This window comes from Osmia bicornis, chromosome 3 (genome assembly GCF_907164935.1).
Source record: "Osmia bicornis bicornis chromosome 3, iOsmBic2.1, whole genome shotgun sequence".
Lineage (NCBI taxonomy): Eukaryota > Metazoa > Arthropoda > Insecta > Hymenoptera > Megachilidae > Osmia > Osmia bicornis.
The window spans coordinates 4,401,737-4,424,146 of record NC_060218.1 but is presented as its reverse complement, the minus strand read 5'-3'; the positions used below and the strand labels follow the sequence as shown (position 1 = coordinate 4,424,146).

At 40.3% G+C, this 22,410-nt stretch overlaps 2 protein-coding genes across 2 annotated transcripts; both read left to right on the top strand.

The window, feature by feature from the left end:
* LOC114871705 lies at positions 1-20,988 on the top strand. The gene is made up of 7 exons (XM_029177934.2): positions 1-901; positions 2,230-2,373; positions 5,769-5,946; positions 14,305-14,513; positions 16,928-17,019; positions 17,321-17,513; positions 17,681-20,988. Exons 1-7 carry the CDS (start codon positions 4-6, stop codon positions 17,959-17,961), a joined length of 1,995 nt encoding a protein of 664 aa, XP_029033767.1. The 5' UTR covers positions 1-3; the 3' UTR covers positions 17,962-20,988.
* Positions 20,989-21,465: 477 nt separating this feature from the next.
* On the top strand, positions 21,466-22,380 carry LOC114872199 (vesicle-associated membrane protein 4-like). The gene is made up of 5 exons (XM_029179172.1): positions 21,466-21,531; positions 21,639-21,688; positions 21,764-21,814; positions 21,981-22,218; positions 22,330-22,380. Exons 1-5 carry the CDS (start codon positions 21,466-21,468, stop codon positions 22,378-22,380), a joined length of 456 nt encoding a protein of 151 aa, XP_029035005.1.
* The last annotated feature ends 30 nt before the right edge of the window (positions 22,381-22,410 follow it).

The window sequence follows — 22,410 nt, the reverse complement described above, 5'->3', positions numbered from 1 at the left end:
AAGATGGCGACCAACAGCCCCGGTCAATCGATACACCTGAAATCACCCCGTAGCCCTCGTCAGCTACCGCAATTGCCACAAATCCCGATCGGAGGACAGAGAAGTCCTACGCAGCTGTCGGCGGTCAAATCACCGAGCACTCCGTTGGTCTTCGAGTTCCCGCCAGAGTATTATCCGGAAACACCGAACACGAACTTCGATTTCGAGCAGTTTACCCGTGTGAACGAGACTGATCGAGCACCCAGAAGTCCTAGTTACTACATCCGCCAAGGATGCAGGAGTCCTAAGAGCCCTAATCCGGACCTGTTGCACTCTCCGGGTCGAAAGTCGCCGATATTCCAGTTCTGCGAGACCAGGAAGAATCTGGGAAAGACTATGAGCTATCCACCTAGAAGTCCCATACCTGGATCGCCCATAATCCCAGCCAGATCACCCAGTTCCACGAGTTTCGGCCCGAAGAGTCCGAAACCTTTCGATCATCGCAGGAACTCTTGCTTTGGATTCACTGGATCTAAGAGTCCCATGTCTCCCACCATAGTCACTTCTTCGTCCCATGGACCATGTAGTCCAAAGCACGGCGAGATACACCTGGAACAGTTGAATAATGGAAATCATAAGAACAGCGGATCCAGGAGGTCGTCTATGGAAAGTTCGTTCAAAGAGAGGGATAGCCCTATTGAAAAGAAGGGTAGCAAGAAGGGTGGGCATATGAATCGAAGTCAAGGATGCCTGGATGAAGCTGGAAAAAGTCAGGGTAGAACGAAGGAAGAGGACTATGAGAAAAGCGGAAAGAGTATGGCGAGAAGGTCGACCAGTGACTTGACGGAAATTGGAGACGGTGATACGGAAGTGACGCTGCTGTCCAGTCCAAGAAGAAGGGGTTCTATGAAAGGCGGTCTAGGTAAGTTTACTTTCTTTTTATTAATCAAATTATCTCCTGCTATGATTTTTTGCAAATCAGAATTTTTTAAAATATGAATATTGTCTCTTGTTTTTTAAATGATATTTTGACAAAGTTGATTTTATTTTTGAGCTTTAAAACTAAAAGTTCATGTATTTTGTTTACAATTCTGATTTTCACAAAATACCATATAAAACGTTGATGAACAAGCAAGTTAATAAAAACAGGTCGTCAAATACGCACGTCGGATCGAATTTAAAAGCGTTTCCAAAGTGTAACGAGTAGAAAAATTAATTAGCGAATTCATCGAATCGCGAAAGGGTTCATTATTGACTCGTTAATGCGAGGGCGAGCTTTGTGACCGATGAAATTGTAAATGACATTACCTGGTAATGAAATATTATATCGTTCACGAACTCGTCTAATTATCTGGATACTATTACCCGTGCGAAACAATACTCTCGCATGCTAATTAACAAGCTCGATCGACAATCGGTTTAAAATCATGGCCGAGGTATTGTACGAAGGTTATCGAGCGAAAAAGATTAATTAGATGAAGGCCTGGGTCGCGAGTGACCCGGCCACTGCCATTCAAGGGTTAAATTAATCTTTTCAAGCTATCCACGGTTATAAAAGTTCGGTCACGTTCGTATAACGGGATAACGAGTCGAGTTTTTTGAAGAATCACGTTTCGCGCGATGCTTAAATAGGATTTCGTAATCAAGGAGAATTGTAAAGCAGTACTGTTGAATACGAATGGAGAATTGATTTAATGCGGTTTAAAGAGTCAGCAGACGGTGGAAAATCTCGGGAAATTTTCCCTGAATTTTACAAATACTGTACGCTCCCACAATTTGTTTCAATATTAGTTATTACAAATTTCATGTAAATTCCACTGTAGAACAAATAGAATCTACTTATAATTTAATCCCTTTACTACCGCTGCAGTGAATCATTTCATTTAAAATATACAATAATTCCGTCCATCAAATTTTATTTGCATTATATTTCTGCTATACGGACAGCGGATAAAAATATTTTTTTTAAATGTGAAACGCTTAAAAATCCTACTGCTTTTGAACACGTTTCGAGAATTTGTTCACGTTCGATCTTTCATCAATTCCTGACCGACGTCCTGACCATTATAATCACCATCGCGAATCATAATTTAACGCATTTTCAGTGAAATCACGTGGCACGTTCGTTCCATGTTGCAATTATCCGAGCCTCGAGCGATTCATCCATGATAAATCCCTTTGAAGGGATGCACACCACGAATTCCCAGTCGCTATTCGATGAAATTCACCGAGCGTCGCTTTGTGTTTCAGCTTATCTAGCGTCCAGACGCGGTTCACGCGATAGCCAGTGTTCCAATTTGTCGAACGTCAGCAACGAGGATTTGGGCCCATTAAATTTCACCGCTCATCCCCGAGGTAGACAAAGAAGAACCTCGAATTTCTTGGAGCTACCCGGTAAGCACGTCTTTCCCTCATTAGTTATCGTTCTTCATGGATAAGACCGCCTTGAGTCTTCAGGTCGTTGAACGATAAAGAATGGTCAACATTTTGGAAGGATCAAAGGATATCTTCAACTTATCCCTACAGAAATTAATTTTAATACTGTTACACAATTTTTATGAAGATAATACTGTGGTATTTCAATTTGTTTCGTCTCAAGGATCGGCGCTGCTTGATCATTAAGTCTTGTAGAGTATTATATACTTTTTTAATCTTATAGGAGACAAGTCAGTTTATTTCATTTTATCTGCAGCTGGCACTGAAAGTAATAATAGAAGACAAGTTACATAGTTGGCTCGAGACGGGTCGTGATAATAGAAAAGTGGCGACGAAGGCTACCTACAAGAGACTTGTATTCTGTTCGATATTTGAAAACGCTCGGTGGAAGCATCGTTGTGTAAGATTCTTATCGAGTAATTAGGAAAATTATTTCGCCGCACCATAGAGGAGCATTGTTGAACTGTAGTGGTTCGGATATTCTGTGTATTCGAGCACCTGCACCAGATGTTACCGAATTAGAGGCGAATTTTCATGACTTATTTGCGGCTTGAATTTTCGCGACACGATGGTAACAATTGAACGGCAGTTTCATTGAAACAGGGTCAAGTTATCGGATCGGCCATTGTTCCTGGCTTTTTTAATCGTACGTTGCTGTTTACATTGAATCATATCGGAAGCGGGGGCGGCACGGTACTGTTTGGCCTGGTTTAAACTTTCAATGCATGTACTACTAAAATGCGGAACGAGGTCTTCGTTAACGAAATAAATATCGTTCATGCATTCCCTGTGCGTAGCGAATGCCTGTGTTGTTACAAGCAAAAATTTTTACAATCGAGAGGCACTCATACACATCAAATCCTCTCGGGTAGATTAAAAACATTTCACGGACCATAATAATTTCAATAATCGAACACCATTACCCCACGCATAAAAATAAATCATCCCGAAACAACAGAAACTTCTCTCCACTTACATCAAAATCGTTTTTTCATCCTCATGTCAACAGAGCTTTTTGAGCACCCTTCGAAGACGTATCTGTTTCCCTTGATCCTTAGGGAGCGGAGTAACAGCGAAGGGTGATATCGCGGCCGTTATCGCGAAAATAATTTCTGTCCTACTCATTTCGTAACCCCTGTCTGTCGGATTTGCCGGCATCCCTCGACGAACAGCAAGCTGACGGATTACCCTAAAGTATCTGCAGGCCGGAAATTAATTACGCGGTTGACGTCCGTCGGATAAATACTTTCTGCAAACAGAGATTGGCCAGTTTCCCTTGTATCATGAAATCAAATTAGTTAAATCAGAGTTTCGAGACTTTATAGTTTATTTAATTGACGGAAGAGAAAGATGATAAAAGCTGCAGGGGTGGATGTTCGTTGATAAATAGTTCTCTAAAAATAGAAAATCGATGGGCAACCGAAAATTATCACCGCCTGCTCGGTACCCGTGCACCGTTTATTGGAATTGATAACAGGGATCAGGCTTAACGTGTGTGCAGAAGGGATTCTTGTAATGCGACCGATACCGTTGCCCCGGAAGATTTAGGGGAAAATTTGAAATGAAAAATGGTAGTAGTATAAGCTGAAGTATTTGATACGATCTTGAAAAATAGCTACTCTTGTGAGAATACCTTTTGATTATCTTCATATTTGAAAATAATGTGCGTACTTTATAAAGTAACATGGAAAATTGTAGTAGCGCAAAGTATCGTGTCATACTATCGACTATATCAGTCAACGTGTTAAATGGATACCATTTAAGCTGCTTAATCACTGAACAGATGCGTAATTACTAATCGCAAATTAGCATAATCTTATCATATCGCGTCTAGAAATAGTAAGAGGAAATATACTCGTATTTTCTCTTTTTAACCATATAAAACAGAGCAGAAAGGAAGGAAAGATGTGTAGATCGTTCTGAAAATCAGATAAATCATTGCCCGTTTAATTCCACGTCAGTCAACGCCCCACGTGGACGGAGATCGAAGTTAATGCAATGCTAATTAATTGAAGCATTATCCCATTGGTTGATTGTCATGGTGAAACCGAGGTACGTGGCATTGAAATTTCCCGGTGAAATCGAGTATCGTCAGTTTTCACCGTGCGGCTAATTTCGAGACTTCCAAGCGAGCGTCGTTGCCCTAATTAGATACCCCGGCCAGAGGGTGAACTTCTTGAGTGCCTCGTCGAGTGTAACCGCATTAAATGTTGGAACGTTCGTCGGCTACGCTTTGTCAGCGAACGTAATCGAAGTGACTGAATTTCCATTCGGGTCAAAGTTATCCTCGCACGATAAGGAACTGTTCTATTGGACGTCCATAGCCGATCATTCGTTTCGAGTTGAATCCCAAGAGGACGAACGGTCTGACTTATTATTTACTCTTACTACTTGAAATCAAAATGGCAACGGTGTAACTCATTTTGCGATTGACCGTTTCGTAGGGAGGCTATATATTCTGATACAGTATGCATGAGCTGTCTTTGATGAAGCTGTAAACGCGAAGACCCACGATATTCCTTGACCCTTGGCCGCTTGCTTTCTAGGGTTACTCTGAATGCTGGGACACGTTCGGCTCTCAAAGGCTCTTAAATTTCTATGAAACAGCGAACACGTTGAAATACATCATTCCATTTAAATGATCAAACTGCATTTCATGCACGATGTTTTTTACAAACAGAAAAGTTCGAAAGAGGATTCGATAAAATCGTGTACGAGACAGGAGTTAGTTCAAAACTAGTCGGGCGCAGTTGTGCCGAAAAAGCGGACAGAATTCCACAGAGGGATAAATCAAATTTTTCTCTTTGATTCGAATGGTTCGGTAATGCGCTTTGCGTTATTCCAATCGACGAGCACTTCTCGTGAGTAGTAGGAGGATGAAACCTTGCATGGAAATACGAACGAGTAATAAAACTTGTTCATGCAATATTGAGAGTTCGGCTGAAAAATAACTGGAAAATCAGCGATTTCCCTATGTGCTTCCAGTCATAAAAGAACCGGAAATTAAAATTGGCAAGCTATGCATATGAAAACAGGATATTTGGAAGCTGGTACGCTGCTCGAAAATGAATATTTTCTTCTTTAAAATTCACTTTGTCTTTTCATTTATTTATCAAGAATCAAGCACCTTACTCTCACTTTGCTCCATTGAATTTCTCGTAATAATTTCCTGCTTATTAGCCCCCTAAATGATCAAAGATAGAAACTTGGAGGAACAGACGGCAGCAATGTGCTAGTCAACGAGAAGCAGTACCTAATTAATGGAACACCCAATCAATATCTGTTTATGTAATCTGTTTTCCCGTCCTAACTAATGGCACAGATTTAATTAACTGTCCATCAATATGTTGCAGTGCCAGATCACATCCGACCACGTGTGCACAGTTTGCCGGAAAAAGCGTACAATCCACGAGCTGGGGATGATTTGTACAGACTTCGGGCATTCAGCATCACTCCGAAAGGCGTCGTTAATCGGGGTGATTCGATCATATCGAGACGCAGCAGAAGCAACACTTCCGTCAATAGTAGCAGGTAACTAATCAAAAATCCTAAAGAACATCTTGAAAGTTAAATTTTTTAAAAATATAGCGAAACTGGTAAAACGAAAAAATTAAAAAATTTAGAAGACATAGTAGTACGTGAAGTATTTTCGAAATTCAACGTGAAAGAATTTGGAAAAACTGCGAGTACGTGTTTCAACGTTATTCCGTGAAAATGCATCGACCCAGAAATTGGGAATTTCAAAACCGATAATCGAACGCGTTCCTCGAACGCCGGCCCGATCACGCTCCTCTTATTTTCAGGATTAGTATTCTTCCACCATATTCCATTGAATCGCATTGGATTCGACCTAGAACGAGAACAATGACGAGCAAAATGCGCGACATTCATCGATCACACCAAGTCTTGCGTCTCATTTATCGAAGCAACCTTTAACTTCAAATTTGTGTACCATTGTTCTGATAATAAAGTTAAAATATAAACTTCTCACGTTATCAATTCAAGAATTAGAAGCAAAAAATCTCGCAAATATTGTTCGATTATTTTCGATTCTCGTTACAAGAGACCATAAGTCTTTCTTTTTCTGACAGAAAGGGATCGTTTATACCCATGGGAACAATGTTTGCACTTTGTCCACAGAAACTGATTTTCACGATAGAAATTTATGACAATCCCCGGGAATTTAATTCGTTCGTGATAAGAGAAGAGAAATTACTCGAAATTTCGTTTCGATGGACCGATAAAGAATCGTGATCGACCAGAAGGCCGAAAAACTGTGAATGATGGAACGTGTTCTCTCGTGTTCATGGTAATTAACGAAAACATTCTGCAGGTTTGATTCCAAAGGGATAAGTAATTTCGAGGGTAAAGACGGAGATGACTGAAACGAAATATATTCTAAAAATTTTTTATTTGTTGGAAGAAATCAATGTGCATACCAATTAGGTTGCAACAAGACGAGATTAAATTTAGTCTGCGGAGTATCCAATCTCTATCTTCCGATTATTAATTCTCGTCGATGATTAATTGCCCAGCTGTCGGGCTACGAGTTGCCAACTGCCTGATTGTCAAGTATTAATCACGGATTTTCCGCGGAACTACGTTTTCCCCGCAAATTGACGTCGCTCTAAGCGTATCTCTTCGGCGAAGATATTGAAACTTCCCCTCGGCTTGAAAGTCGTCGGTTTAGCCGGCAGCTTTCGGGAAACTGTAAGTCGTAAACGAGGACCCTCGAAAGTTGACGGGCTGTAAAACTTTCAGCGACGCTTACCGCATGTCCTAGTGGCGCCCCGGAGAGTGTCACTTAATTTCGTCAGACGACACTGAATTTCGCCTTGGCTCATCCCCCGTTTAGTGTTTCTGTACACACTTTGGTGAATTACTTTTTATTTTCTTTTACAATTGTTCTCATAAGACAGAACAGCGTAGGAAATTTCTACCAGAAATACACCGCTTCAGCTATTCTTCATGATGAATATTGACAACTTTTCAGGAGCTGTTCTCGAACCCTCTGCATTGCAATTAATTTTCAAGCAAGCCGTTCGAGGCATTCTATCTGATAAATCAGTTTGTAATTGCTTTCAGGAACCACTTCCAAATATAGCGCACAAATACTTGAAATATTGCGCTGTTAAAGTTGAATCGACTGAGAAAATTCACTCGGTAGGTCGAAGTAATTTCCACTCAAGGGGTTAAACAAGATTTATCCGTGTACACGATCCTGGCGAAATTACGTTTATAAATCTCCATATCGTCCGAAGGTGAGTCGTTTCTGCCACAACTTCCGGACCCTTCCAATCACCTTCGTTTAATAAACGTTCGTTCTTCGTCAGGATGTTCGGGTTAATTTACGTAAGAGAGGTACCTGTTCACTTTAGAGAATGGATCAGTCTAAGTTGCTGGTTTAAAAGAAATAAAAAGAATCTTTGGTTCCAAAAAGAACGGTCTACACTGTCACAGTAGAAACAGCTATGATTAGTCAGACATTAAAGAGTAGATCAAGAATTTTCTTTTCTATCATTCTGCAATTATTTCCTTAAATAAAACTTGGAGTACCTATCAATGGCAATTTAATCCCTTAAATCTCAATCTTACTTCAATCGAGCAACGTGTTCAACTTTTCCATCGATTCAAAGACGTTCTTATCGAGGCTGGAAGATTAGTCGATCGTAAAAAGGGGAAGGTTCGTCACTTTGCTTAGCTTTTCACGGTTTTCGTTCGACGTCAGCTAATTGGATCTCGAAAACCCCATCGAATCCATACTCAACCCTCTGTTCTGTGTACCTGTGAGTTGAATCATCGGTCCTCTCTGACGGCAAATAACGCTGATATTTCTTTCTCGAACTTCGCGGATGATTGGTGAGAAAGGAAAGGTTAAGGGTGACACGAAAATTACACCGGTGTTATAAAATAACCCCCGTGTTGAAAACTGAAGGGTGGTTGCAGGGTCAATCGTTGATCCAGACCTACGAAACCAAAACGAATGGATTTCATATATTGCGAAACATTACGTGATCTCTCAATTATCAGGAGGAAAGAGAATAAAGGGACGTCGAGAGATTGAAATATACAAGAGAACAATATCTTAGAAAGTTTATTGTACAAAGATAACCGAACGTTCGCAACGAAACGCGGTCTCGTAAAGTGACGATGATGGAGAGGCTTGCTTATTCAAAAGGAGGATCGAACAGACCTAAGAGGATCCTGGGAAGAAACGGAAGGGGCGAGTATTTGGCAATGAACCACGATGATTGGAGGAGAGCCAGCTCGTGGACGAGGCTTCCAAACGTTCCTTCCTTTCCTTCTTCTTCTTTTCATTATCACGCATCTCAGAACACCCTGGCTATTTCTGTAACGTAGCTCAATATTGTTGCGGATGCCTTGACCTGTCGATCGGTCGTTCGACTCGACTCCACTCGATTCTGTCTTCCTTTTACTTCTTCCATTCTCAAGTATACTGCTGCTTCTTTCGTCGACTGGCAAACGTTCATTTCGTAGCAACCGCACGTTTTTCTTGTCACCATCCAAATCGAAACTCGGAACTCGAAAGATTCTCCGTCTTCGATGCGACGAAATTTTTCTTCGAATCCTGACGAGTTTCTCAAAATGTCCCAACTCGTCCACTGGAGTCCCTTGAACAGATTGGGGAACAGCACTTCCGGAGTTTTCGAGCCGAAGTCGAGTCAAAAATACCGCGTCCAGTCTCCTCCACGTGGCACGACTTCGAAAGGGTTTGCTTTTTTTTATTAAATTTTTATGAATGACGTTTCTTCTAATCGCTGTATTCGACCGTCTCCTCGTACTCCATGCTCTGCTGTGACCTGGTCGACGAGGAAGAGACGGATTTGATCGAAGTGGACGACTCGATCACCGATTTCGTCTGCACGCTTTGCACCGATTTCATGGTTGAGACTGATTTCGATTCTGCCGTCACGTTCATAGACTGCTCGACCAGACTGTCGGCACTTTCGTTTGCTGTAAATTGAAGACAGATCTTGTTTAATTGCTCGAGAGTAATTGACAGTTTCACGGTAGATTTGATGATGCAGCAAGTTTTTGCAATTCAACAATCTTGAATATACTTATTAATATTTTTGGAACTCATCAGGCACCTCCCCAGGAAATATAATATAAATATTAACTAGAAAGTTGGTGTCCATCCAACATCAGTTGTTCTCGTATTAATTATTTATCAAACCCCATTTTTCCAAACAAATCTACCCTATACTCTGAATCCACCCCAATTTCAATTTCAAGATCCCGGAGACTACTTAAGAAATTAGCAATCGGATATTCTAATTGAAATACTCGATTTTCAAATTCAAATCTAATATTGGAAAGCAGTAGGAGTAATCGAGTTAGAAAGACAATTGGACAGTGGGACGAATTGAATTTGCTACACGCACCTTTAGCGACCTCCATTATCGAACGAATGTCCCGGTTCCCAAGGGTGGCAGGGAGATAAAGAAAAGAAGTAGATGCGAACAACTCGAGTTCGAACTCACGAATGGGTCGAACCACGGAGCTTTCGGTTATTCTAAACCCGTCGTTGGACGGGGGAAGTGGAAAGTTGGTGATCACGTGGTGAACGTTGCACAGATCAGGGGTACAAGAGGGCGAGAATGTATGTCGTGTTTGGCGGCTTTACGAGACGACGAAGAATATTCGTGGAATTTCGAATGGCTCGCCGTGCATGCGTCCCGACGGTGAGTCAATGTTCTTCCGACAATTACGTGACGCGTCGTTGTTTCGTTGCGTCCAGACGCTTACTTTTTCTTCCCTCCATCAGCATTATCGGGTCTAGGTTAGTCACTACTCTTCTTACAACTTCGACTCATCCTCTTCGTTAATTCTTTGGATATTCTAGAGGTGTATATCCGTCCCACGCAGTGTATCATCGTAGATTCAGGATTATACGAGACAGCCATTTCGAGCTTAACTTTATGGGAGAGAATATTCGTCGATGACCTAAATAGCAAAATAGTTAGAATAGTCGACTAATACTTCTGCTATGCGAACGTTCCTTTATACGAAAATTTTCTCTATCAAGAAAAATAATGGATTTTTACAAAGGCGGAAGAGTTGGATGCCATGTTACAGTTCAATTTCATAAGATAGCCACAAAAGCAACACGTGGGATTATTTTTTCTCACGGAAATGGCAAGGATAATATCGTTCCGATAATGTTATTTTACTTGCTCGTCTTGTAGACGTTCCTGACACGAAAGGATGATCCGCAAGTAAATGGAGTTCAATGAGAAGAAGTCCCAAAGGAGAAGCTCCACGCAAAGAGCTCATCTGCCGAGTAATTAGGAGCAACGTTTGTTAGTTACAACTAAATGAAACTCAAAGCACGAGAAAGTGGGTGGCGTTGATCAAACATCTGCAGACAGACGCAAATTCAACATCCTTCTTCAGATATATATTTTATTTTCTCTAAGTCTTCCAATCACACAATCCTCTGTTGATGTTCATAAATTAAAATAAATGTTTTGCATTTTCTTTTGATGAGAAAGAGGAAGATGGTTCCAAATGTTTATGTTCCTGTTGTTTTCGCTAATCATTGTCTGGTTTCAAAAGCTCGCTGCACTCGATTATTCACAGCTGAATCTTTGCCAGAGTTCTTTGTGTTTTTCTTACGTTATGCTGAGAAAACAGGTGCGTTTCAACGCGTGAGTTCACTAAATTTAAAGGCTGATTTTCCGGACCGAAAGTGTGAGTCACTTTCGATCTTCGAGTAGCTTTTCCATAGCGTGACTATTTGTGAATAATGATCTATGACTCACAAACGTAACCGTGAATTTGATTTTCGTCGATGGACATGATCCAACGTGAAGTGTCGGATTCGGAGACGATAAATATTCAGGAGGTAATTGTCAGCCAACTGTCGAATTTATCCCAATTAATTTACCAAAAATTTTGACGGGAATCTTTAATTATCACCGTGACGTTCGCACGCTAGAACATTGCCAAACAGATTCGTCGAAGAGAAATATTAATTTTATTTTTATTTGTTATAACAAAATGACTAAGACTGCGCTATTATTATGCGACGAAATCAGCTGATCATTCAAGATAATTTTTCCTCGTACCGTTCATAGAATTTACACGTAGCTTCTTTCGAAACTTCATGGTGGTTTCTCAAAATAGATTCCTGTTTGTTTTATGGTGGTCGTTACTCGGCTCACCGAAAGTGATTCTACAGGAAACGAGTTCAGTAAAGTAAGTTTCACGTAGGGAGATCTGTTTCCTGGGTCTCGTGAAAGATCTTCACAGGTTTACGTCTCTTATGTATCAATTTTTTTACGAACATCCGATCCTGGATTTACGCCCCATCATAAAAGTCTGCTGTAAAAATCATTCGATGAACAAGACGAAAAATTGAACGATGCCTGGAATACCAGAACAGTAAGTTACCCTTCGAAGACGTTGGGGGATGAATCAAAAGAGGATTCTAGTGAAGAGAGCTTGGCATAGAAACTTAAGGATACTTTTCTGAAGAAGCCAGCTAAGAAACGCGAATGTATAAGCTCTCTTTTCGAAATATTCGATGCTGAAATAGGAATAAGTTTCGTACAAGGAACCAGCACCGATAGATTTACTATTCTCCAGTACTTTCCAACATCGATAGACATTCGTTGCATAAAATATATACAATGAACAGTTTCGGAACATTGGAAAGAAGGTTTAATCTTTCACCAGAACGGTATTTCCCAAAGTAATATGTATTATTGCTGGGAAAAGGGTGTCGGGTGAAGATCGATAAAGAATTCGTGACTTGGAAGAGATAAGATTATTTTCTTTTGTGGTTAAAAGCTCGATCGTTAGGAAATACGACTTCTATTGTGAAGAACGATAAGAAACATGCTTTCTGAGGATTGGAAAAGAAGTACAGCTGTTTCATCGCCAGCAGGATACCCAGCTTATTACCCGAATTATTAGGTCGTATCGTTGGAAGATCAGCAAGCCGGTCGATGCATTCCGTCGCCTCTCCAAATAGACGGTGTAAATATTTGCACCGGTTTTTCGTTTTCTTACCGAGATCCCCTCGTTTATATATAACTCTGCACCTTCAGCGCCATCTTTGTGCTTCGGTTACACATGTGCCAAGCCGGAGGAATGCAAAAAGCATTGTTCTTGGCCAGAACGCAAAGCATTCCTGTTATGAGTCGAGGAAAATGAAACGTTTTTTGAAAATTATGCAAAATAAATTATAAATAAATCGACGATTATACTTATACTTTATTTAACTGAGAATAAATCTCCAGGTAAAGAGAGATTAGAGTCTACCGTGCGTCGCCGACCTTCTTTCATTTCACTTGATATTACATATAGGGGAGCATACCAGGAAGGTCGAAAATACCGAGGAAAAAGTTTCCAAGTCCAAATTCTGTGTACCTAATGGTACTAATGGCCAAAAATCTAACAATACGTTCCTCTTGAGATAGAGGGACGAAAGTCCAAGTTCCATCCAGATTGTGAAAAGCGAGTCGAGTACTGATGGAAAAGTTTCTAAGATCGCATCCTGTGAAATCACTTTCGATGGTCGAATTAACGAGCACTATAAAACTCCACTTTGGGAAACTGCCATGAAATTTTGAACGAAGTAAATTGTAATTATTCATCATTACTTCAAACAATAACTGTTTCTCAATTTCTTCATAATAAAGTGAATAACTACCTGTATGTTTTCCTCTTTGTCTTCACGACAGTATTCAACATTATTTTCATTATTTAATAAACGAAAGTGCTAGTAATTTTATCGATTATTCGATTGAACATCTTACAGAATTTCATCGTCTGGTTCGTGTTTCGCATCGAAGCAGCTAGCAGCTTACGCTTTTTCACCAGACCCACGCTAATCCTGTGTCTCTGTGTTTTCTCCACACGTATTCCCCCGTGTTCAACATCATGCACGTAAATTTGATTAGGGTAGCCACAAGCGATCGATAAGACTTTTCTAGCAAGATGCGATTGGTGTCGGTGTCGATGTTCGATGAACAAGAAAAATTCTCGAGACGAAACGTACTGAAGACTAAAGTTACCCTAGCAAAATCACGAGTGAAGGTCTTAGATTTTTAGGTAATCAACTCTTCGTCACTAAGGGTGGAATTTGTAAAAAAGCGTTCTTACGAAAAACTATTTGTCTTAAAACGTGTAGTCATTCAACCTTGATATATAATAAAGTATTCCCGAATTTTTGGTACACCGAAACAATTTCAATTTCGTTCACTCTTCTCCCACGTTCCATTAATTCCGTTGGAGAATAATCGAGATTCTCGACGACTTAGTCTGAAAAAATTGTCCGGATTTGCATAATGTATCGTGTAACGTTCCTGTTGATTGCATAGCGTTGAAGGAAATTCAATCATCGAGGGAGGTGATCTCCTGAATGACACGAGATCTTCTCTAAGATTCGATGGCAGATGCTTTTGGACCATTAACCATGGACCCTAGCGATTCGATTTCTTATTCGAACGTAAATGGCTCGAAGAAACGATTTCAATCGCGTTTAAGCTGATTCGATGCAAACGCTGTGATTTTCGACAGCGTCCTCGCGAACAGAAGACTTTGTTGACGGGAGTTCATTAGAATTTTCCATCGGAATTGCCATCGACTGGATAGAGGCAGCGATGTAAAAGAAATACAGGTAGAAAGGACGAGAAATTGCTCGATCTCGTGAATTTTATTTTCGTGGCTACCTCGATGTTCTCCTGTGAGGTGATTAAAATGGAAATATGACCCCGATTCGCAAACGACACAAGTACCAAGAGGAAATATTAAAAATAATTCCTGTGGAAGGAACGCGTGGAAAAGAAACACCGACCTTGTATGCTTCACATTTCAAGAGGTTCACGATGTACATTCGAATATGATTTTTGATTGCAGAAACAGCAATGTCTCGGGCGAAAGATCGCCGTTCGAGGGTTCCTGTTGCAGTGGTCAAGGTGTTGGAGCTGACAGTACGGAAAGCGACGATATGGAAGGGATTTCGAAGTACAGAGTCGTGTTGCTCGGGGATTCTGGAGTTGGAAAAACTGCCCTAGTTTCGCAGTTTATGACCAGCGAATACATGAACACCTATGACGCTAGCTTAGGTAACGGTTGGATTCATATTCTTTTTTGAACATAAGTTTAAAGTGCGATAACAAGGCTCTCGTTTCATGTAGCCTGAAAATTTATAAAAATATTCCTGGAGGCACCTTAAAGTATGATCTCTCTTTGATTTTCTTGACAGGAGTATCTTGAGGGATAAAAATTTCTGGAAAAATTCAATTATTTTATCTTCACTATTTTCTCGACAATCGTTTCAAAGTTTTACTTTATTATCACCGTACAGTGGTTGTAAAGGACTTTTCAGCTCGATGGTTTTATCGTCATTTTATTCCTTTACGATTTTATGTTGCGTTTCCACGCTTTGAAGCGCTGTTTTGCAGATTCACGAACTGTGACTGGTTCGTCGAAGCACGAGCTTCGTTTTTGCATTTACGTCACGTTCCAAACAAAATTACAAAAGAAAATGCCTCAGGAGATTTATTTCAATTCCTTCTCTCCACAAATGTTTCGTTAGTTCCACGATATTCCCAGTTGCATCATTTTTGAAATTAATGTCTTGAATAATCAAAGAATTTGAAACATATACATTAATGATTTTTCATAATTTTTTTTTTCTTAAAGAGAACGAGCTACAGTGCAAATATTAAATACTAGATAGTCTTATTTACAGTTTCTTTTCCCCAGAATAGTCGGAGAAGTGAATTCGAGCACCGTACTTTAAGCGAACAGAATTTGTACAACGTTAGATGAATATTTTCACGTTTAAACGAACCTTTTACTTGAAGCGAAAACCTGAGCCTGTCCTTCTTTGTATTCTAGTCGTTTGTAGCTTGATTTGAAAAGCTCAAGAAGGCGGAGAAATCTGGGTGAAACACGGGTCGACGAGTAGTAAGGCGCGCAATGTTAATTATAAACGTACGCGTGAAATCACAGCAAAGGTTACGAACAAACGGTATTTCCTCCGTTCCTTCTCGAAATATTCGCGATTACCAGACCACTTTTCATAAATTCTATACGTAACACAGGCAGTAATGAGCTATTCACTTTGAATGCCGTTTGAAATGGGAATTTATTGCAACTTGTAAAGGCTCCGAGAGCCATGGAATTCTTGGAAAAGCACTAATTATTTCACCGAATAATCTTTGAAATTATACTTTGTACGTCCGGGAATACAAAATCGTTAAATCATTTTTAATTATTATCTTTAGAAATCACGCCTTTTACCACTCGTGACTTTTCTAACTATTTTTGTAAACGCGCAAGTGCAACGTTCCTATGGTCGGCGAACATTTTCAAAGGAGAGATTAACGACCGGTTCGATTAATAGCGTAGCTCGTTAAGCTACCAGCACACGGCCACCCTTCTACGTGTAATCACGCTGTTGGACCTCGAAAATCATCGACGTCGTAGGCGTTACCTCGAGAAATCAGTTAACCACTCTTCAAGGAGCTTTTATGTTTTTTCATTTAGCATGCCGTTATATTTTCGTCGACCACACGATAACCGTATTGCTCTTATTGCTTCTGATGATCACGGAGGCTGTTGCAGTTGCTAAAATTTTTTAATTAAAATATTTCAAGTAAAGTGAAATGAAGAAAGAAACGACGTTGTGCTTGTATTTTCCAAGGATAAACAGCTTTTCAAGATTTTTTTCTTGCAATGAACCACCCTTGGTTCTTGCTCGATTCCCATGGCCAACGATAATGCTGGTTTCGTGTAGCTCGGTCAATGCTGATCGTTAACGCGGTTGATTGCCTCGGGTGTAGCCACTTGTCGAAGCAGTCGCGCTTATTACACGACGATTATTGTTCTACGCTTGGCAGAAGTGATTATGGTATTCATTTACTTCCCTCGTTTCTGTTTCGCATAATCGTCCGTTTAACGACAATGAGATCCGCAGTCCCATATTTGACGAGAATGGAACAATATTGTTGCTTCGACTCGGAATGTTATCACAAGCTGTTGCTATCGCTGAGAACGCGATCGAATCCGATGGACGTACGGTGAATCAGAAAATTGTATCCTATTAATTGTATTTATCAAGCAAATTATTTCATAAGATCTACTTTCTTTTCCTCTTTTAGAATATTCCATGGACATTAAGATTTCTATCAAAACAAGGTGTCCAATCTTTAATAATTTCCTTTTCCGATTCGTTACCACGTTTGTCATCTTCTAACTTCTTTTGTCATACATCCACAAACATTTCTCAACATAAACTTTGTAGAAGTTTTTTCATGGATTAATTCGCTGTACGAGTGTGAAGAAGAATAAGAGCGGATGTTCGGTTTCTCTAGTACATATCACGTTCCGTCAGAAGCGTTTAGTTTCATCGAGCAACGGAAAACATACTCGAACTTTGCTCGGTGAAACCACCGGATGGGAAACTAAAGCTCTTGTTTCCGGTTCGTGCTTTCTACGCGAATTCACCTTACATCTTCACGTTATTTTATAGACGACGAGTTCGGTGAGAAGACGGTCTCAATTTTACTGGATGGTGAAGAGTCGGAGATGGTGTTCATCGATCATCCGTGTGTAGAAATGAGCGTAAGTGCTGTGTTTCAGTTTTAAATAACCACACCCACACTCGATTAACAATTTTTGTTTGAAATTATATAAAATTTCGCTGTTCGTTGCAACTGCGAGCCCAATTGTTACGCGGAAAGGTTACAAAGTATAAAATTACCATGGCTCTCTGAAAGCAGACTGAATGGAAAACAATCGAAGAAAGAACTTTAGAGATTTCCTTTGAATCTATCGTTGATAATTTCAATTGAATTGGATGCAATTAGGAAGTAATTACTTGGAAAGAATATTCAGTAAAGACTTTTGTCAATTTATTGTGTAGGTGGAAAATTCTTTATCCACGTACGAGCCTCATTCCTGCATCGTCGTTTACTCCATCGTGTCTCGTGCCAGCTTCCAGGTAGCTGAGGAAATACTGAATTACCTGTGGAGAGAGAATTACACTCGAGAACGATCAGTGATCGTAGTGGGAAATAAGTCTGACCTAGCTAGAAGTCGCACCATCTCGACAAACGGTAAGCTTCTTTTTAATTTCGAAACGAATTAAAATCTAAAAAAAGAACCTCTAAACCCCTTACGGAAATTAAATTTCCAACGATATAAAAACACCAAGTGCAAACGTACGTTGGAATTCAGTAAAGAATCTTTGAAAAGAAGTGTTGAATTCCGTATCCTTTCAAAGAGGGCAAGCAGCTAGCTACATCGAGGGAGTGCAAGTTCATAGAAACGTCCAGTGGGATACAACACAACGTGGACGAGCTTCTGGTGGGCGTTCTCAAACAGATACGGCTTCGAGAGACCCGTGACAAGAAGCTGAAACGTCAGGGTAGCAAGGGGAAGTTTCTGTCGAAATTACACGGAAGCAAGACAGCACTCAGCTTAAATCTGACCAGAGAAATACTGAACAGAATGTGTTTGAACGACAGTAAAAGCAAGAGTTGTGAGAATCTTCATGTGCTCTAAAGATACTGTGATTTTGTTTGCGAGCAACTTTATATCCCTTTTTTTGTCGTTATACTTAATTTCGTTTTTATTAAAGGGGTTAGAAACTGTCGCATGGGTGAGACATCATGTAAAATACACTGGGTGCAGTATTGCATCAAATTATTGAAAATTCAGTATGATATGTGATGGGCGGTCTTCCAAACGAGCACTGGTAGCGAGCTTGTTAACACGTTGTCTGCCGACCTATATTCACTGATTGCCTCGCGGTGTAGCGATCAATTATAATTTTTTAATTATTTAAAGAATCGTTATCGAACACTTTAGTTCGTAGCAAGCGAGAAAGCAATTTCAGTATCTTATATTCCTCGCTTTATGTTTACGTTTTTCAATTAGAGAAACTTTTATTGAAATCGTTGGAAGTTTAATGCTTTCAGTTACGATCGGAACAACGTGGAAAAATAGTTATTCGCAACGTATACGGATTTTTCCGGGAAATAAAAAAGCGAGGATAGGTGCATTTTGACGCGATCGCTGTGGTATATTTTTCATTGATTTTTCATTATTCTTTCCACTCGCGTAACGAATTTAAGGCTACGCGTGTTTCAGCGTGTCCCAGAAAGAGGATGGATGCGCAAACAGGGTAACTTTTACCCTTCCAATCACGCCCTGTCCTTCGAATAATATTTGCTCTACCTTCCGTACCGCTGCCACTGGTAAGTAAATATCCGCTCACAATCGAAGAAAACAGAATGACACGCAGAAACCTCGACATGTTCATACTTCAACTGGTTCGAAAGGAGATCGTGATTTCATTATTTCTGAAAATTTCCTCCCCTTGGAAGACATAAAATTCTGAAGAAATAAATCTTCTCTTTCCTGATGACTCGGCACGAGGCGGCCGAAATTGCTTCTTTGCGAACACAAGGTTCAGGCAATTTTTCACGGCCACGTATACCAACCGGAAATCAGTGAGAAATTCCTCGGAGGAATTGATTCCGGACCGGTGTGCGTTGTACTTCGAATTCGATGCTCGCCAGACCTCGAAATTAGAATCGAGGACGAATTGATCACAGTACGGACGACGGTACGGGAAAATTTGGCGGCTGGTTCGTCCACGATTCGATTATTTATTGGGATCTAATGGGTAACACGTGTCTCTCGCCTCTCGTGTTGCAATACAAACTCATTTATACACAGAGTGGCTCTAAAAGCATTTAGTACAAAATATTGCATCGTATCTTTCAATTTATAAAATTCCAAAGTGATATAATTTACATGTATTTTCTACTATTACAAAATACTATCTCTTATCAGAGACTGTTTCATTTTCTACGACTCAGTGTGTTTAATTGATTAAATTATCGAGAACAGTGCATTTTACGTGCAACGCGTGCACTCGTGTAGCCGGACAATGAAATAGACAAAGACTAAAGAATAAAGGAGAAATTTTCCGATAATTGTGTCTACGCGATACAGTAGTCTCAATTAAAGGGCTCGAATTGATCGAGAGAAAAATGGTCTACCGTTCACTTCCGGAACACAATCGATTCGTGTCAAGGCGAAAGCTCGCGCGAAATCGTCGCGGCAAGTTCGATCGTTCATTTGGCTGGCTCGATTTTCAAAGCGTTTCCTATTCGAGCATCGAGCGGTGGTTCGTCTGTCGACGGATTAATTAATTCAACTAAATGGCCGAGCAGTAATTCGAACGATGATTCCATCAACGAAGTCCCTTTCTCGTTAACGCATGACGTGTTACATATCGCTTTGAAAATCGAGCTAACGAATGAACCAGCTGGACGCTGGTTTCGTCCGGTTGAAACGACGCTGGACGTCCTATCGCTTCGTACGACGCATAAACGACGCAATATCGCGTGTAAGTGTATAATGTAATCTAGCCATTAAGCAATTCTGTATGGAACGAAACGTTTCACACGTCTGGGTCATTCTAGAGATATTTATCCATAAGACTAAATTTTCACGACTAGCAAATAAATCATAATCATTATTTCATTTTCTTCTCTTTTATTTGCTCCAAATTTTAACGAATTTTCATTTAATTCAAGAATTGCCCGAATCAAACCTCGTTTTCTAATTTGCCTTCCACGTTTAGAAGATCCTTGATTGATTTTCGTGGCCGCGGATAAATGGGTATCGTGGAAGAATACAGAATACAAATAATGCAATCGAGTAGGGACGGCCTAAAAACGTACAAGACGAGAGGTACGATCTCTCCGTCAGTATATGTGCACGTAGACCTATTATATCATTATTATCAACGTTGTTTTCAACGAGGCCAAGAGATTATCGATAACGATAACGATCGTTGAAACAACACGCGCGTCTGTTCGGTTAGATAAGCGCTTCACATATCGAGCAAAGGCTTATAAAACAGTAGAAAGAATGGGTTGTTCGTATTTAATCGTAATCACACGCGTTAGAAAACTATAGTTGTCGTTCATTTCTAAAGGAACATTCGAATGAACCAACAAGACCGAATGATTATTTTCGAGGCATCGTGAACGCCGATAATAGAACGGGAAAAAAAAAACATTTCTCAAACACGTTGTTTGTCCTACGAAGTTGTGGAAACTGCATACCTCGAAGTTACGAATAAAACGAAAGGCTGGTCTATTTTTATATAAATACAAGTTCGTCCGACACGTTTTATCACGACCTGTCATTCACACGATTGACGTTTTTCTACTGTATAAGGAACGATTCCGCTTCGTACGCGAGAGAAACCGTGCAGGGGGGTGAACATTATTTTTTTCTCCTTTTTTCATTCCATCGAACAAAAGATTTTCATTCTTTTGCCGTTGAATACGAACGCGTACAATGGTCGCGAAAGTTTGAAAATCCTATTGTCTAACATTTGTTCGATTAGATATTTCTCTCGTTTCGAGATTTCTTCTTCGAAGTGTCCCCTCTCGCACGTTCATACGACAATCAACTTATTTTGTTAACTATCGTGTTGTACCTCGAAATCTGTAGTAGAATTTAGACATTTGGTGTTTATGTCGAAATAAAAGCAATATGCCAAACATACACCCTTTGTTTCACCCTATTTACCCCTTTATCATTGAAAATATACTAAGCACAATTTTCTTTCTTTTTTTAAATTGAAAAAAATGATTTCTTTTTATCGATAAGCATCTATATTCAAGGAATAAAACAATCATCAGAAACGACTTCCTTCAAAACAGTTTGCAAAGGAAGAACCCACGTGCAACCCGGTGCAAAACTGTTGCATCCGTCTTCGAATGCACCCCGGTGCATAACTGTTGCATAGCGTTTGGAATGCACCGAGAAATACGATCCACGCCATCTGCCGCAAAAACTGTAACTCTAAAACCAGTTCCGAACCTAGTTTGGGTCGATGGAACAGCACGATCGTTCCAACATGGCTCCGCATCGAGTGTTCCAGTAGCGTTTTCGAGACACGTTCGCGAGAACTGCTCGTCGCGCGACGTCATTATCGGCCAATTAGGTGAATTAGTAGCAACAGGTTGGTCAACCGAGATCATGGCGACGTCCAGCAAGTGGGATTTGTCCAAGGAGGACATTAAATCAGCGGCAAACGATGAAAAGGTTAGTGGTTTTCCGTATGGAATCATCGTGCGCCATATTAGTGCTGACGCGTCCGCTGAGATTTCGTCGAGTGGCGGGAGTTTTGAATTCGATTCAAACTGTTTCAGGAATCACTTTTGGAGCACGAGAGCGATACAGAAGAGAACATGGTGTTCAAGTGAGTCTAATGACTCTCATTTAACTTCCTAATTATCCTTCGATGTATTCTAACTTATGATGTTTCTGTATCTAGTCGACCTAGTACGTCCTCGGGGGAGACACGCGCGGATGGAAAGATGGACAGGTAAAGTGTCCTCCACTTTCGTGTATGTTTGTGATACATGTTTTTGCTTTTGTACTTTACTTCATTAATGTATTCTTTATCAAACAATCGCTTCGTTGACAGCAAATATCCGTTCATTGCAAAATGTTTAAGACGAATATGTTTGATGCACATTTTCTGATTCAAGCGTCCGACTGCAAATCCAAGAGGTGACAGAAGCGATGCGCGAGAACGTGCAGAAAGTAATGGAACGTGGCGAGAGGCTCGAGGATCTACAGGAAGCTAGTGATCGTTTGAATATGGCCGGAAGCGAATTCAGATCAACCGCGAAGAAAGCACAGCAAAGGGCGTGGTTACAGAATTTCAGGACGAGAATAATCTTGGTCGCTATCACGGTGACGGTGGTAATCTGCATTATCGGTACGGTACCAGTCTGTGCAAGCCTTTATTTGACACGCATGATAAATTGCATGTTATTTTCCTTCTTATCGCACCTCAAATATAAAGCAGCAATGCGCAATCCTTTATCTCTTCAGATTGTAACGAAAATGGCAATGAAGTTTGAAAATGTGATCGCGCATTTCTGATTTAAAGTAATCATCGAACGTTTGTGTTCA